The sequence below is a fragment of the Musa acuminata genome, chromosome BXJ1-7, assembly GCF_036884655.1.
Source record: "Musa acuminata AAA Group cultivar baxijiao chromosome BXJ1-7, Cavendish_Baxijiao_AAA, whole genome shotgun sequence".
Taxonomy (NCBI): Eukaryota; Viridiplantae; Streptophyta; class Magnoliopsida; order Zingiberales; family Musaceae; genus Musa; species Musa acuminata.
The window spans coordinates 43590317-43605091 of NC_088333.1; the positions used below are offsets into that span (position 1 = coordinate 43590317).

Below are 14775 nucleotides of genomic sequence, written 5' to 3' on the forward strand. Positions count from 1 at the left end.
AAAAAAAAAAGGCAAAACAAGTATATTTATTGCTAGGAGAAAAAAATCTTTGGTGTCTTGATTAATCGACTTACATATTGCCATCAAGGTGGAAACATAAAGCTCCTAATGTGCCACATGTATAAAACTCGATTTCGAAAGTGATTTTTCGACTTAGTTCCTCTGACACCCAAGTTAATGTGCCACACCCAAGTTAATAACTCGAGATGTATTAGTATGGATATGAATGATCAAGCAAAATCATCTAAAAATATAAGTTTGTCCCTTTTTATAATTTTCAAGATGAGTATTTAAAACTGGTTATAAGTTATTAAGAGAGTTCCTCCGTTATCTCCTAAAGAATCCTATTTTAATTGAACTTCTTTTTTTATTGATCAATAATTATAATCGAAATCCAATCATATCTATAATATATCTTACTTAATTAAATAAGATTATATAATCAAACATCCATACCTAATTAACCGACGGTATATTTCCTATCCCTAGTTAATACATTATTTTCCTTGCTTCTCTAGCACGTAGAGATTTCAAGCTTCTACAAAAGGAAGGTTTGCACCGGATGACCGTCGATCCGAATAGCACATCACATGTGCGACATAGCTAATATCTTTTATCAGTAGTAATAATAATAATAATAATAAGCTTCTTCAGTGCGAAACATATTATAATGTCCAACCAAAAAGTACGTTTAAACGCGGCCATGACCTACGACAAAAGGTCAACCAGGTGGTGGAAGTCTGACCTTTGAATTTGATTTCCTCTTCACGCCTTTGAATCTTTCCCCCCTTTTCCTCGAAGTCCTTTCCTTTGCCCCAAAGGAAAGCTGTCCATTTCACGCACCACCACCGCGTGAATCAAGCTCACGCAAGAGGCGTATCTCCTTACGTTATCTTAGCCCTCAAGTCATGCGGCATCAGGAGAGTCGGTTCCCAAGGCGTTTCCTAAATGACCATCCTACCACCGTTTACGTGTCAATCGTAGGCTTGCTTATGATCCAAATTTCTCTCTCACACAAATTGCCTGCAGCTTTTCCTTTCCGATATCGGATTCGTTTTGCTCCGAGAAGAGAAAAGACGGCTCTCTTCTTCTATTTCGTCTCTTATTGGCTGATGAGAGGGGTAAATAAGTCAATTCGATCAAAATTTCCTCAACGGCCCCGATAGAACCGACATTAATTGGAGCAAACCGCTATAAATGATGAAGGGGGCGACCTAATCCTAACGCCTCACCGTTCTCACGCGCCCGTTCGCTCCGCTGCGGCTTCTTCGCCCCATCGATGGATCTATCGAACCCTCGCTTCTCGACTGCGACAAGGTTGGCCGCCGACGTTGAGCCCGCGCCCACAGATATGGCGTCTGCGGCGATCTTGTTCCGGCAATCGAGCAGTTTGACGATCCGGGAGTTCAAGAACTACAAGAGGAGCGCCGCCCCGTCGAGGTTCTTGTTCTTCCGAGACGGCTCGTGGGCCGACTTCCCTCCGGCGGTGTTCGACGCCCTCCGGGAGGGATTCGTCGCCGGGAAGACCGCCTTCGAACTGACAGTCGAAGGGCGCCCCTACTTCTTCGATGTCCTCGAGATGTTGCAGGTCGATCTGGAGACCGGCACGGTGAACTCCATCGCCTGGATCGATGTCCACGGTCGATGCTTCTTCCCGGCCGTGGGTGTCGACGAGCGGAGTATCTCAGCCCTGCCCAATCCAGAACCAGAGATTGAATGCAATCCGCTCGGGTTTTGGCAAGAACAGAGTGGCGAAAGCAGTGGCGAAAGCAGCGACGAAACCTCCGCGACCTCTAGTTTGGACCAACCGAGGTGGCCCGGAGCGGAGGCAGTGAGGGATGGGGACAAGTACTTCAAGATCGTAGAGAAGTTGTTCCTTTCGGGCTTTCGGCGATTCGCCCCCAACACCATCGTCACTTCGATCCACAAGTGCTCGCAATCCGGTCCCCTCCGCGCTTCCCGGTTGAAAGCCTTTCGGATGCATGTGGAAATGACTAAAGCCGCCCGCGGCGACGCCAACGTGAGATTTGGCTGGTACGGAGCGTCGGCGACGGAAATGGCGACCATCGTTTCCCACGGCTTCGGGCAGACCAACAACAGGAGCCTGGCTTCGGGCGCTCGCGGCGTCGGCGTCCACCTCTCCGAGCCACATTCGCCATACTTGAGGTCAGCCCTAATCAGCCGCAATTGAATTCCCGATCAGAGAACCTATACGACCATCTCACTTTTGGTGTCACTTTCAGTTCTCTGTCGACGGACGCCGACGCCAGCGGCGAACGGCACATGGTGCTGTGCCGGGTGATCGTGGGGAGGCCCGAGATGGTGGAGGAAGGGTCGGTCCAGTATCACCCCAGCAGCGAGGAGTTCGATAGCGGCGTCGACGACATCGCACATCCGACATGGTATGTGGTGTGGAGCACCCACATGAACACACACATACTCCCCGAGTCTATTGTGAGCTACAAGCCCTCAACAAAGCAGCCTCAAGGTACGCATACTCTCTGATACCTGTGCTCACCTTTGGCTTCGGCAGTGGACTTTCGGTGAACAGTTGGTGTGGCGTGTGATTAGGTCCTCCGCAGTCGGTGAATTCGGCAAGAAATCCTGCTTTAGACATCTCGATTCCTCGGCTGCTGGAAGAGTTGGGGCGGTGTCTTCCAGCCTCGTCGACAGCACCTTTGCAGATGATCTTTAAGCAGTACATGGTGAAGCACAATTACAATCAACTTATCGACTTGACATCTCTTATGTAGTATTCTTTGGTAATTCTTTTTTGCCCTTTTGTCCATTGTTACAGGGAAGGAAGATGAGCAAGAAAACTTTTTTCAGATGCATTAGGTCGATAACGGGTGACGAAGTACTGATTTCTACAATCAAGAGAATGAGAGGGCATTAGGTCTATAACTGGTGACAAAGTGCTGATTTCTACAATCAAGAGAATGAGAGGATACTGATGTCAGTCAATCAAACAATAAGCTTCAGCTTTGCATCCCACAGTGCCGTGCGTGCTGTGTGATACAACTGTTGATTCATCTTACTACCCTTCTTAGAGCTTTTCTGCTTCTTTGTGAGAATTTTTTCGTATGTAAAATTTCCTTTGTGGCAATTTACTAGGAAGTGTATGGTGATGTATAATCGTGAAAGCTGGATATTTTGGCTCCCTACTATTCTTGCAGCTATATGCAATACAAAGAGAATCTTTGTAGTTGAGGTATCATTCAGATGTGTAATTTGGCAACATAGCAGGTTGAGCAAACATTTCAAGTGACATCTGAGAAACAATCACACAGCAAAGAATTCTTGAGCAGACATTTAACATATTAGGAATGATAGGGCATATCATATACAACATATCAACAATTGTCTAATGATCAACCATCTTAGCAAATTGAGGTCCACCATTTATATGTGTCTCATCATATATTGGATATTTTTTGACATCTTGGAATGCGATTACAAAATGTCAATGCAATTCAGTTCACATGTGGAGTCACCTGAGAGAGTCTTTCATCTTCCAGGAGTGTGTATGGATCTATGTATGGTGGCGGCAACACTGGCACCTTGCTGGCATCATGCACGAAGCTTGGACCAAGATACTGCAGGCAAATACAATATGCAAATTAATTTATCCACCATCTCAATTGCAGAGCACAAGACTAGCAAAGCATTTAAACAAGAGTTCCAATTTCTCAGTTCATTGTGTAAGAGCCAATCCTGATGGAATTGTATCAGTATTGACAATTTTAAGCATTTTATTACATGTTATCAGATAAATTTGAGTTAGTTTATCAGCCACCAAATTTAATTAGGAAAACTGTGTTTCCACAATAATCTAGGAAGCCGAAAATAAATGTATCAGATTGTAGCTTTCAACATGACCATAGTGGAGCATCAGAAATCTCAACATGCAGCAGCAGTGATTATTTCTCTCTCATTTTACTGTTTTCAATATAATCTAAAGTAACACCATAATTTGGATTTGAACATCCAAAATATCATGAGGGGCGAAGCATGCACACCCTTCTGGTCAGTTATCTGTTCAACAAATGTTAATTGCAAAATGGCAACAGGTTATATCACACCACTCTACTCAGATCATCTTACATTTTTCTTAACTCCTAGCGGTAGAAGTTCGGAAAAAATTCCTTCTGCATTGTACATCTTCTCAGTACTTGGTAATCAACCAATACATATTAAAACTTTTTGCAGGATGTTGTCATAGTTGGAAATGCACTTAACCAGGATGATAGTCATGATCGGTTTATTCGATGAATTCATTAGTTTAGTTGCTATTATTGAGAACAAACTTTTTGCCCTAGTATTGGATTTCTGCCAACGTAGTCCACTTTGCTGAGCCGATGAGGATGAGGAAAGGCAGAATCACAATCTGGAGATGTCCTACTGGGCAGGGTGTGCTACATAAGTGGGTACCACTTGCCACTTAACTAAATTATAACTTTTGAACACTCATCAACTTTACATTTTCACCTATCGATATTTGAGAAAATTTGTGCACCCTATGCTATGTAATAATCAGAATCATAATAGAGTTCTAGGGTATAGAAGAGACTCAAGAGGAAAGTAACAAGGAATGCGTTCTTATCAAATGTGACTTCTAAAAGAATTAAAATCTGGAAATGTTCTCACCAGATATCTTAAATGGGAGAGGAACTACAAGGTGACCCTTATGGGGAGCAGGAGTGCCTCCTGGAGTTTCAAGTCATGCCCATATGGTTCTTCTGTAATTCTTAAAGAGTAATGCATGATGGAAGTGGGAATGACATAAACCCTCTATGCTGTTGCACCAGTCAGTGACCCTTATGGGGACTAAGTTTGTGGTGTCTAAAGCATTGCTCATTTTTGAAAGGCTCCATGCATGCAGTTATCAGATGTTAAATTTGAAAGTATAGAGTTTCCTATTTGTCCAACTATAAGAGTCTAGACATGGTTCCTCATGTGATCTGCCTACCCTAGAGAATCAATTTTCTTAAGTGGTGCCTTAGACCCCAAGAAAAGCTGCCCCAAAAAAGAAGTCCTACTTACAGTTGGTTCAAATGACATCATCCTCCTTTTGAGATTAAGGAAAGAAGATCTTAAAAAGATGTGAATCTGCATTCTATCATCAATCTTATAGATTTGATGGAAGATATCAAAGCAATTATCAGTATTCAATGAGGAGAATAAAGGGAGAAGATTACAAGGACTGTGTGATTTTTAGTTTGAGAATTTATCAATTTTAGATACGTTTTTCTTTTAGATCTAAGATAACAATATAGTTAATAAATCAAATATCTTAATGTTTTCACTAACCAAAATAATTTATTACCAAATCAGATTTCTAGTACATATTATCATTAATGATTGTTGTAGCCATTTTAAGGCAAATTTCCATCCAAGCAATATTTTTTTTTATCCAGTTAATTAGAATAAAGCATGTGTACACTAAAGGGTCACCCTCAAATAATGCTGTGCTAGCCACTGTTTACTAATAGGTTATGTGATAGATGTACTGTTTACTATACACTTCTATTTTATGTTACTTGACAGATTTTCATACATGTTTCTTGCTAGATTTTGAAACAACTAAATATGATTCTGATTCAATGTTTAACTGCACAATATTAACAGGAGCATTTTGTGGAAGTCCCAGAACAAAATGGAAATGCAGAGCAGGAATAAGTTGAAATCTTACAATGTACAGAGCCAGAAAAAGCCCCAATGTAATCAGAATCAGAGGCCAAAATCCTAGAAAGAATGTTCCACCAATTGTCAGAAGCAGTTTGGCCCTTGGAATTAATCCCTGAGTGACAAAATATGTATTATTGTCAGAAATGATGGGGATGGAAAATATTTGCATCATCAGTACTAACACAGAACTGTTGAACACATCAATGGTCTTGGCACCAAAAGCAAGATTCAATTTGAAAGCATAGATAGAAGATTCTTCTAGATTTGAAAAATAAATGATTCTTCTCTGCTGTGCCGCACTATACTTCCAACAGATTGCTTGCCTGGCTTAGCATTTGTAAATTCTATGGGCATCAGTAATCATAATCATACTAAAATTTACAAGCGCAAGATCTTCTACTGGATTTAGCTATTTTAGTAGTCAGGACGTTAAATGATGACCATATGACCAGCTGAAGATGTTAAAGTATGAAGGTGAGAACACTTTCTCTTGGAAGAAATAGAAGACCCAGTGAGAAATAATGGCATTGAGAATCACTCTCTCAGAAGAATTAGAATACCTAGTAGCAACTTAAGTGATATTCTATATTGTGGAATACAATCTCTTCATATTTTTTACAGAAGGTCTAAGCAGCACTAACGAGCTTAAACTAACATGAAGTGCTTTCAGGATCTGTGAGGAAGACATTTTAGATAGCTTAAATAACAGGGAATCAGGTTCTAGCCAAAAAGCAGTATGGTGTTGTTCTTCATGGGAAGAACTATCGTAATGTCATGGACAAATATGTAAACAGAGAGTTTGATGTAATGTTTGTATATATCCATGTCTTTTGGTTTTATTCATGCTTTGCACAGCATGTAAAGGGCTTGCAGTAGGCTTGATAGACCCATTTTGATTGGCTTTTGTGGTTGTTTTAGTCATGTAAATACAGGTTGTGTACAATCATCACATAAAGTCAAAATTACCTAGAAACAAGCTATCTAGGTAGTCATTTTGGGGGTTTTCTAGCTCCGTAGAGTGATGTGGATTGTCAGCCAGCATAGCACCAGGAGCTACTCGGGTGGCACATGGCTAGATGGCCCTTTAGGGTAATATCTAGGGTTGGTGCGTTATCTTACTCCGCAATAGTGTCATGTGGACACTTGTGGGGCCTTTTGTCTATGATGGACCACCTTGGACCCTTTGGCATATGACCATTCAAAGCTTGCGAAGTCTATGTTTGTAATTTGAATTGTCTATCAAGTGTTTGCTAAAATGACTACTTGTGAATCCCGAGTTAAATGTTTACTCTAACTCGTCTTCTTTTTTGCAGATTCTTAAGAGACCATAAGAGGTTTCGAGGAAGCTGACCCTTTGTAGACATATATGCAAGGGTGCCGTATGACTTGAGCAAAATCAGCTAAGTCCATGACAGTAAGTTATCAAAACAGTTCTGAGCCATAAATTCTCATCCTAGGCATTTGTTATTTTAGTTATATTGATTCAAAAATCTACTTGACCTGAAAGGATGATATTGATGGCAGACCAACAATAAAGCCAAGAAAATTTTACCATGACGGTATACAATCAAGAGATGTGGGAAAGAAGCATAAGAATGAACTCTTTAGTTCAAGCATAAAAATATATAAATGTATCCTATTACCATAATCATATCAAAACCGACGGATGCATCCTTAAGGATCAAGAGGTAATTCACTAGCATGCCAGCAACTACACTAAATTAACAACATAACTGAAACTGTACTTTTCAACCATGAAACTAATACAATAGGACATCTTTCAAAGATGGTATCCTTGTACTCACAACTCCAGTACCTACGACTAGATCACAAATGTTCCTATTACTATGTTCTCACACCAACAATAGACAGCTTGCTAAATGGGTATTATCATGACCAATATTTTCTTTCTAAGAGCTTGCTTCTTTTTGTATTTTATTAAAACAAGGCATCATAATTCTATTTGACATACAGATATGAATATGTCGCTGGAGGCCAGGATTGCTATCCCCTCATCTTTCTCGTATTGATCTTTACTGACCGCATACAGAATTGAGGTCCCGCTTGTCCTCAAGGTACATACTTATTCTGCTACAAACAGATTATGACACCTGAAAGGTAGTAGGAAGCTTGCCATTTTTTCCAGGTAGAATTGCCAACCACACTAGAAGACATTGAAAATATATGGGAGAAATGTCAACCATACCGGAAGACTTGAGATGGCATTGCACCAAATCTAATCATACAAAAGCAATCTTCCATAGTATCTTTGGGTCAAGCCAAAACAATCCACTCTGATTCATGTGAATTAGCTAAAAGGCAGACTGTAGCGATAATCTGCAGTCTCCAACCGCCAAACGTATACTGACTACACACTGTGATTGGACTCTACATAAGCATGGCTCCTTGCTATCCGAGATGACAAGAATTCAATCGACTTCCATATTCAAGTATAGAACTTGATCCTTCAAAAAAATATTAGACCCTCAAGTGGCAAAACACCGGGTGGGGTTTCGTAGATGAACAGATCATACTAAGATGATAAAAGGTTACTGTAGATAGCTAGCAATACAACCATGCCATGGAGTCCAAGGAAAATTGAACAGTGTCATTCCACTGTCAGTCTTTCGTACTAAAGGAAAAGTCATTCCCGTGTTGCATAGTCTATGATCAGCAAGCCTTTCAGATTAGTTGAGTTGCTCTCCTGCTCATTCACCATCCAAATGATCGTGACCACAGCCATCACAACAAACACTTTCTTAACCAAATTACATGAAAAATTCAGAGAAAGCAACTCATAGGATGACAATATCAAAAAAGGGGAAAAAAGAACAAATTAAACGTAGCAATTCGAGTAATCAGTTCTTCAAGTATCAGTGTGAATACCGTAAATATCACTTCTTTACCCACAAGGTGGTCAAAGAAGGATAAAACCAAATCGTAATGACAGGGAAAAAGGAGGACAAGAAGGAAATGAGTGGTAACCTCGAGGCCCTCGCTATTCAACAACATGGACCGCTCCCTCTGGTTCGATACCGCCGTGTCGAGCTCCGCCGAGGCCACACCGTTCCTCTTAGTCCGCCCTATCCTCTCATCCCTACCGCCTCTGCTCTCTTCCTCCGATTCCATCGATCCGATCGACCCACCACCATCACCCTCCTCCAATAGCGATGTCGGGTTTATCCCCCTTCGCTTCAGCTCCTTCATGAACAACGACTCCGGCCGCTCCTCCCCTGAATCCAGCACCCAAAAGCAGAGAAAAACCGTGAAGGAACCGCGAAAAGGGCCAAGTGTTTGGGAATCGCCAAGATCAAGAACCGAAAGTAGACCACGTGCCGTTGGACTCGCCGCCGTCCTCCCGGAGGCGGCAGCGGAGGGAGAGGGCGGAGGGCCGACGGGGCGGCGGGCCGGACAGCCGGAGACGGAGCGCCAGCGAGAAGCCCGATCTGGCGAGATGGAAACTGGCCATCTCCGCTCCGAAGGGTTTCGACTAGCGGAAGAAGAATGGAGGCGGTGCGATGAATGGAGCGGGCGCGGGATCAGATCACCGCCGGTAATGGTGACCGTACAAGCGGGAGTACGCAACCGCAGAGAGAGAGAGGCGAGGCGATAGCGGGCAATGGTTAACGGATAAGCCCGGGGGCTCTGCAATCAGCTGTCGGCACTAAGGCGCGAAGTGGTCATCGAAGCATCTATAATCGGTTACCATGATGGGACCCGCAGCATCTATAATAGGTTACATCGAAGCATCAATAGTTGGTCCCAGACGAATGGTCGTGCTATCCGTTGCTGTTCGGCGACGCGCGGAGGATTTGGGTTGTCTTCTCGATCGCTTTACCACTATTCATTAATTAATTTATCGACGTGGACTTCTCGGGCACAGATAGAACGAGAGACAGCCGCCATTTGGGCGTCAGTCGGTTTGCGTGGGGTAGAACTGGCGGGCGCGGTGGCTTACGCGCCGCCATCCATGCATGTGGTGGTTATTTATCGGGCTTGGGAAGGCCAGTGGGGGTCGGAGTTTTGGGTTACCGAACCCGTCCGCTTGGTTTAAACCATATGAATTTATTAGGCCTAAAAAAACATAGGTATTTGAAAATAAACAATATATTTAACTCGTTAATCGTAATATATTTGAAATAGTCCTCAAAATCTATTTTTTTAACCAGCCACTTAAACACAGTGACGAACTCATAAGCTGACTTGATAGAATGTTTTTTCCAAAAAAAAAATTATTATTTTTATGTACTCGTGTACAAACACATTTTGTAGATTCCTAACTGGTTTCTAGTTGAGATTGGTGGAATGGTCAGTGGGGTAAATTAGTCTAACATATTAGTTAGAAACTATGCTAACTTAGTGCAATATATAATCGCATAGTTCGATCGATTTTGTACATCAATCTTATCTTACGAATTAGATTCTTATTTTCCTCTAATTAGTTACCAAAAATACTATAAAAATCATATAATTTTTTTACTTTCCAAATCTTCTATAACAGCTTACCTATTTAAGCATGAAAAGAACTTTTTTTTAATACGCTTTCAAGTCCATTTCACTGGTTGTCGTCTTTCTCTTGACGCTACCATGCTATATAACTACCACGCTACCATGCTACATTTCGCATGCGCATGCGAGTTCACATCCCTCTGCTAGTGCGCATTCGGCATCGAAGCAATCCGCTATCCAATCCACTCGTGCTCATTGCATTCATTTGAGATATAACATTATTATTATCCTTTATGCTATGGTACGAGAGTCCGACTCAGTTTGATCCTGATCATGTTAGAGCGTCTACATAGGCGTTTCAAGACGGAAGGCAAGGTCGGAATGATAATGAATGTCTCTTGGGCTGCTCGAGAGGAAGCTGGGATTGCCTCAAGAACTGAGTCCTTACACAATAGGTTGATACTTGGAGGGAGATTTCCGCTCGACCTATTCGAAGCTTAAGTTAGTTTTTATGATAGTATTGAGTGTTTGAGCTATGACCCTGACAATAGTTAGGGAGTCATGTTTTATACCTCTTTCTAAGGGTCGGTCACATGCAAATTGTTAATTGATCGTCAACTCTCCAAGCGGTTGGTTCATTTGCTCCGGATGACACGGGCCGACTGTTTTCATTCGTCGCACAAGGCAACTTCGTATGATCTTGGGCATAGTTGTGCATTGTTCCCGAGTATGCTACGTCGCTTCGAATCCATTACATCACTTCAAAATCATTTCGTGCATGCATGTGCGTCACGTTGACTCTAAGATACTATATTGATTCGGAGATAATTGTCAACTAGACTGTAAAATAATACTGAAATATTCTCTATCAATCATCGTCATCATAAATGTCCCAAAGTCATCTATCACTGTTGAAGTTCCAAGAATAATTGCAACCAGTCATGTGAGAATTTAATCGTGACTTCCATATACCACCACCACATTAGGTTAGGTTGCCGGAAAGAATCGACCACATTAGGTAACTCGAATCGGCATGTAAAGGGTCGCTTGCAGTAATTGGGAAGTTGGAATCGCTTCCAAGCGACGGATGTAGCGGTTCCCAGATGTTGACAGTTAGAATGAGGAAGGTGAACGGCCGTGAGATCACGGCACACTATTGATTTAGAGTGACGAGAGAAGGGCAATTATGTCCACGAGAAATAAATAAATAAATAAATATATTACTTCAAAATTAAACATATTAATCTTCGTAAAATTGATTTGGCTCGCCGATTCCTCTCCTCAATATATACATGCACGAATTTATGTACATTGAATTATTGAAATTGATGCATAACATCTATAGTCACATTAACTAATCTCCAAGGCTGTTGAATCTTTTTCTTGAGGATTTTTATGATCACATCTGCTTTAATGCGCCACTTTATGACCACAAATTTCAATTTTTTTGGTATTAATTTCTAAAATTAAAGGGTGAAAATGGTCTCTTAATTGAGTCACCAAAATATACATAAGGCGAGAGATGTCGATCGAGTCATAAGTCGTCGTTGGCTCGAACCAACGGATAGTCGGTCCACGGTAACGGAGTCCGAGATTTCCTGTGCGCTTTCTTCTTCTCCACCATCGCTCTCGTCGCCACGCGTGCGGAAATCTTGACGCCCCACTCTCCTTCCAACTGCCGCTAACTCGACTCCTCTTCGACCTAATTGCCTCCTCGAATTCCTTCGGATGTCGACGGCGGACCACAGGACCGCCGATGGCTCGACGACGCCCCGCCGCGGCCGCGTGTGCTTTTCCTTCGCCGCCTACGCCAAGTCCGTCGTCGCCCACCTCTGCTCCTCCGGTGTTCCTGTCGTCCCCGGCCTCTCCGACGCTGAATTCGCCGCCGTCGAATCCGCCTACGGCTTCGACTTTCCGCCCGACCTCCGCTCCATCCTCTGCGAGGGCCTTCCCGTCGGCCCCGGCTTCCCCAACTGGCGCTCCGCCTCGTCGCAGCAGCTCCGCCTCCTACTTGACCTCCCCGTTGCCGGTCTCCTCCACGAGATCGCCGCGGGGAGCTTCTGGCCTCGGGCCTGGGGCCCGCGACCCCGGGACCCTCAGGTCGTCGCAGCCGCGAGGGATGCCCTGCACCGGGCCCCGCCACTCGTCCCTGTCTACCGGCACTACTACGTGTCGACCGCCCCGAGCCTCGCGGGGAACCCGGTGTTCTATGTACGTGGCGGCCACGTCCGGCTCGCCGGGCTCGACCTCCCGGACTTCTTTCGGCGCGAGCGGCCGCGGGGGTGGGCGGCGGGGGTTCCGGCCCCCGCGTGGGCGGCCACGTCCGCAAGGAGGGTGGAAGTTTGGACGGAGCTGGCGGAAGGGGAGACGACAGTGGAGCGGCAGCGCGGCGTTTCGCCGTGGGAGACGACGGTGGAGCGGCGGCTAGGGGAGGCGAGGCGTCGGCTGACGGAAGGGGGGTGGAGCGATGAGGAGGTGAGGGAGATGGTGGCGGCGGGACCAGAGTCGGACGACGGGGACCGGGCCTGGTCCTCCTCGGCCGTGAACTCGGTGGTGCCGGTGCTGAGGGACCGGGAGGGCGTGTCGCGGCAGCTGCAGCTGCTGTCCCTGCGGCTGCTCCGCGGCGGGTGGAGCTACGACGACGTGGTCGATTCGATGGGGTGGACGCGCTCCGAGGCGGCAGGTGGTGAAGTGACGATTGGACCCCGCACAAAGGAAGCACAGAAGCATGGCAACCGCGGATGACGGAATTGTGAATAATACTTAAAAGAGCTTGGAATCCTTCCATTCTTTGCCGCAAGGGTAAAGAAACAGAGAGAGAGAGAGAGAGTCACCTCAGTCCTTTTTTATTTGATGTGTATTCATCATATACTCCAAGAAAGAAACACAAAGCCACTTCTCCTCGCAGCTGCTAAGTGCCGCTTATATGCGCATCGGCAACAGTGGTGGCTGACTTTGCAGAATACGCAGGAGCGACTCCCACCATAGAAGACACATGACCTGTTCTACTTGTCATGCAATAGGCAATCGATTAGCTGATCAGACGACGCCATCCGCGTGCCTATTATATGACCCGGTCATCCATCATCTACTGCTTACGTATTCCTCTTGCCTTTACTCTCGTTAAAACAACCATGCGGCGTGCAGTAGGTCATCCGATGAGAAGGGCATATGACAAGTCTCGTGGGGTGAAAGACACATCATGGTCAGAGTGTGTGCACTAAGGACGAATCACCCGTCAACGTTTTTTCTCATGCCTAATTGGATGGAAAGAACAAAAAGCCCAAATTGATGATGACAAAGTTTGGTATCAAGAGAGAAGGCATTGGTGCGGCGTTATGCTACTTCAGATGAGTTCCCAAGTAAAAGTTGCGAATGATTACGAACGAAGCTTTCATTTCGATTCCAGAAGCAACTTTTATCAAACTTGCCTCTTCATTCAGAGTTCAGTCGATTTACCAGTCGTCTCAGGGCGGCGGCGGCGGAATTCGATGAGTTGTTGGTGTCTCTTCCAATTCTGCACATTTACCAACAAGTTAATTGCATCTTTCCGACTCACACGTTCATATTACTCACTATGGAGATGCTGATGCTGCACGGTGCATGTTTAGTGTGCCAAGCTTGAATTCGCGTCGTGTACTGCTTGCCAGATGATGGTGGTCAGTGGGAACCATAGAGCCAAAGGAGCGTTCAGGGCCAAGAATGCTCTCCGGATATGTGGCTGCTCTCCCAGATGAAGTAGTCTCACGATCGGATGAAGGCTTCGGAGGAAAAGAAGCACCTCCTCCCTCACGCAGTGGAGACAGGTTCTGTAACAAACAGGGAAGGAAAGAAGATGCTGATCAAACATGGAGGTGCTGATCACAAAGCAGATCAAAATGGAGAACATACACGGGCAGCACGAAAGAGAAGCTTCCGAGCTGACGATGTTTCCACTGTTAGATCCATCCAGTGGAACTAATATTAGTGCCATTCATGAGGTCAACAAACGTGCATCTTCTGCTCTCCAGAAAATAGAACCTGGCGTTGAACATGCCGAACTAGAGGAGAAGCCTTCCTCAAGTACAGCAACGGGTGAATCTGATGATAACATCGAACAGCAGCAAACTGGTCTGGAAATCGGAGACGTATTCAGCAAATGAATCGGGTAATCAACCAGAATCAGAGTCGAGATCAATAGATTTCTCAACCAATCAAATCAATGTCCAGAGAGATAATAACAAAATAATAATAATAATAGTAAAAAATAAAATTATAACTAAAATAGTAGTAAACTCCATCTCCCACAATTTACACAAGGTGAAAAAGAATTCAATTCATTAGTTCATCGTACGATTAATGCATTATAATATTTTTTTATATACTCAAGTATAAAAATAAGAAGAAAAAAATATAGTAATATTTTTTTAATTAATAAAAAATTATCATGATTCTATAAATTAATATAAAAAAATTAATAATGCATTATTTTAGTTCCTAGTAAATGTTGTTGTACTCAACATTCAACGACTCTACCTAACACAATTCCTGAGTCCACCAATCTGCAAACGCAGACGGCTTCGACAGACCCAACAACATCATGCTTTTGTGGCATCTCAAGCATATAATACACTTGTGTCTTTGGTTATGGAAATGGAA

General features: G+C 43.9%; 3 protein-coding genes across 3 annotated transcripts; 2 read left to right on the forward strand and 1 right to left on the reverse strand.

Moving 5' to 3' along the window:
- The first annotated feature begins 1216 nt into the window (after positions 1-1216).
- Positions 1217-3217, forward strand: LOC135679627 (probable inactive poly [ADP-ribose] polymerase SRO3). Its single transcript, XM_065193589.1, has 4 exons — positions 1217-2166; positions 2244-2488; positions 2572-2705; positions 2798-3217. Exons 1-4 carry the CDS (start codon positions 1280-1282, stop codon positions 2894-2896), a joined length of 1365 nt encoding a protein of 454 aa, XP_065049661.1. The 5' UTR covers positions 1217-1279; the 3' UTR covers positions 2897-3217.
- Positions 3218-3318: 101 nt separating this feature from the next.
- Positions 3319-9291, reverse strand: LOC103993105 (uncharacterized). Its single transcript, XM_009413057.3, has 4 exons — positions 9025-9291; positions 8674-8921; positions 5693-5800; positions 3319-3596 (listed from the first exon to the last, which is right to left on the reverse strand). Exons 1-4 carry the CDS (start codon positions 9155-9157, stop codon positions 3474-3476), a joined length of 612 nt encoding a protein of 203 aa, XP_009411332.2. The 5' UTR covers positions 9158-9291; the 3' UTR covers positions 3319-3473.
- Positions 9292-11822: 2531 nt separating this feature from the next.
- LOC135679629 (uncharacterized) lies at positions 11823-13187 on the forward strand. The gene has a single exon (XM_065193590.1). The coding sequence runs from the start codon at positions 11866-11868 to the stop codon at positions 12880-12882; it is 1017 nt and encodes a 338-aa protein (XP_065049662.1). The 5' UTR covers positions 11823-11865; the 3' UTR covers positions 12883-13187.
- Positions 13188-14775: the final 1588 nt, after the last annotated feature.

Coding starts and splice junctions, on each gene's coding strand:
- LOC135679627 (XM_065193589.1), top strand. CDS start 1,280: ATGGATCTATCGAACCCTCGCTTCTCGACTGCGACAAGGTTGGCCGCC. Junction 2,167..2,243: donor CCACATTCGCCATACTTGAG/GTCAGCCCTAAT, acceptor TGTCACTTTCAG/TTCTCTGTCGACGGACGCCG. Junction 2,489..2,571: donor CTCAACAAAGCAGCCTCAAG/GTACGCATACTC, acceptor GCGTGTGATTAG/GTCCTCCGCAGTCGGTGAAT.
- LOC103993105 (XM_009413057.3), bottom strand. CDS start 9,157: ATGGCCAGTTTCCATCTCGCCAGATCGGGCTTCTCGCTGGCGCTCCGT. Junction 5,801..8,673: donor TGAATAGCGAGGGCCTCGAG/GTTACCACTCAT, acceptor TTTGTCACTCAG/GGATTAATTCCAAGGGCCAA. Junction 3,597..5,692: donor TTTTTCTGGCTCTGTACATT/GTAAGATTTCAA, acceptor ATTTGCCTGCAG/TATCTTGGTCCAAGCTTCGT.
- LOC135679629 (XM_065193590.1), top strand. CDS start 11,866: ATGTCGACGGCGGACCACAGGACCGCCGATGGCTCGACGACGCCCCGC.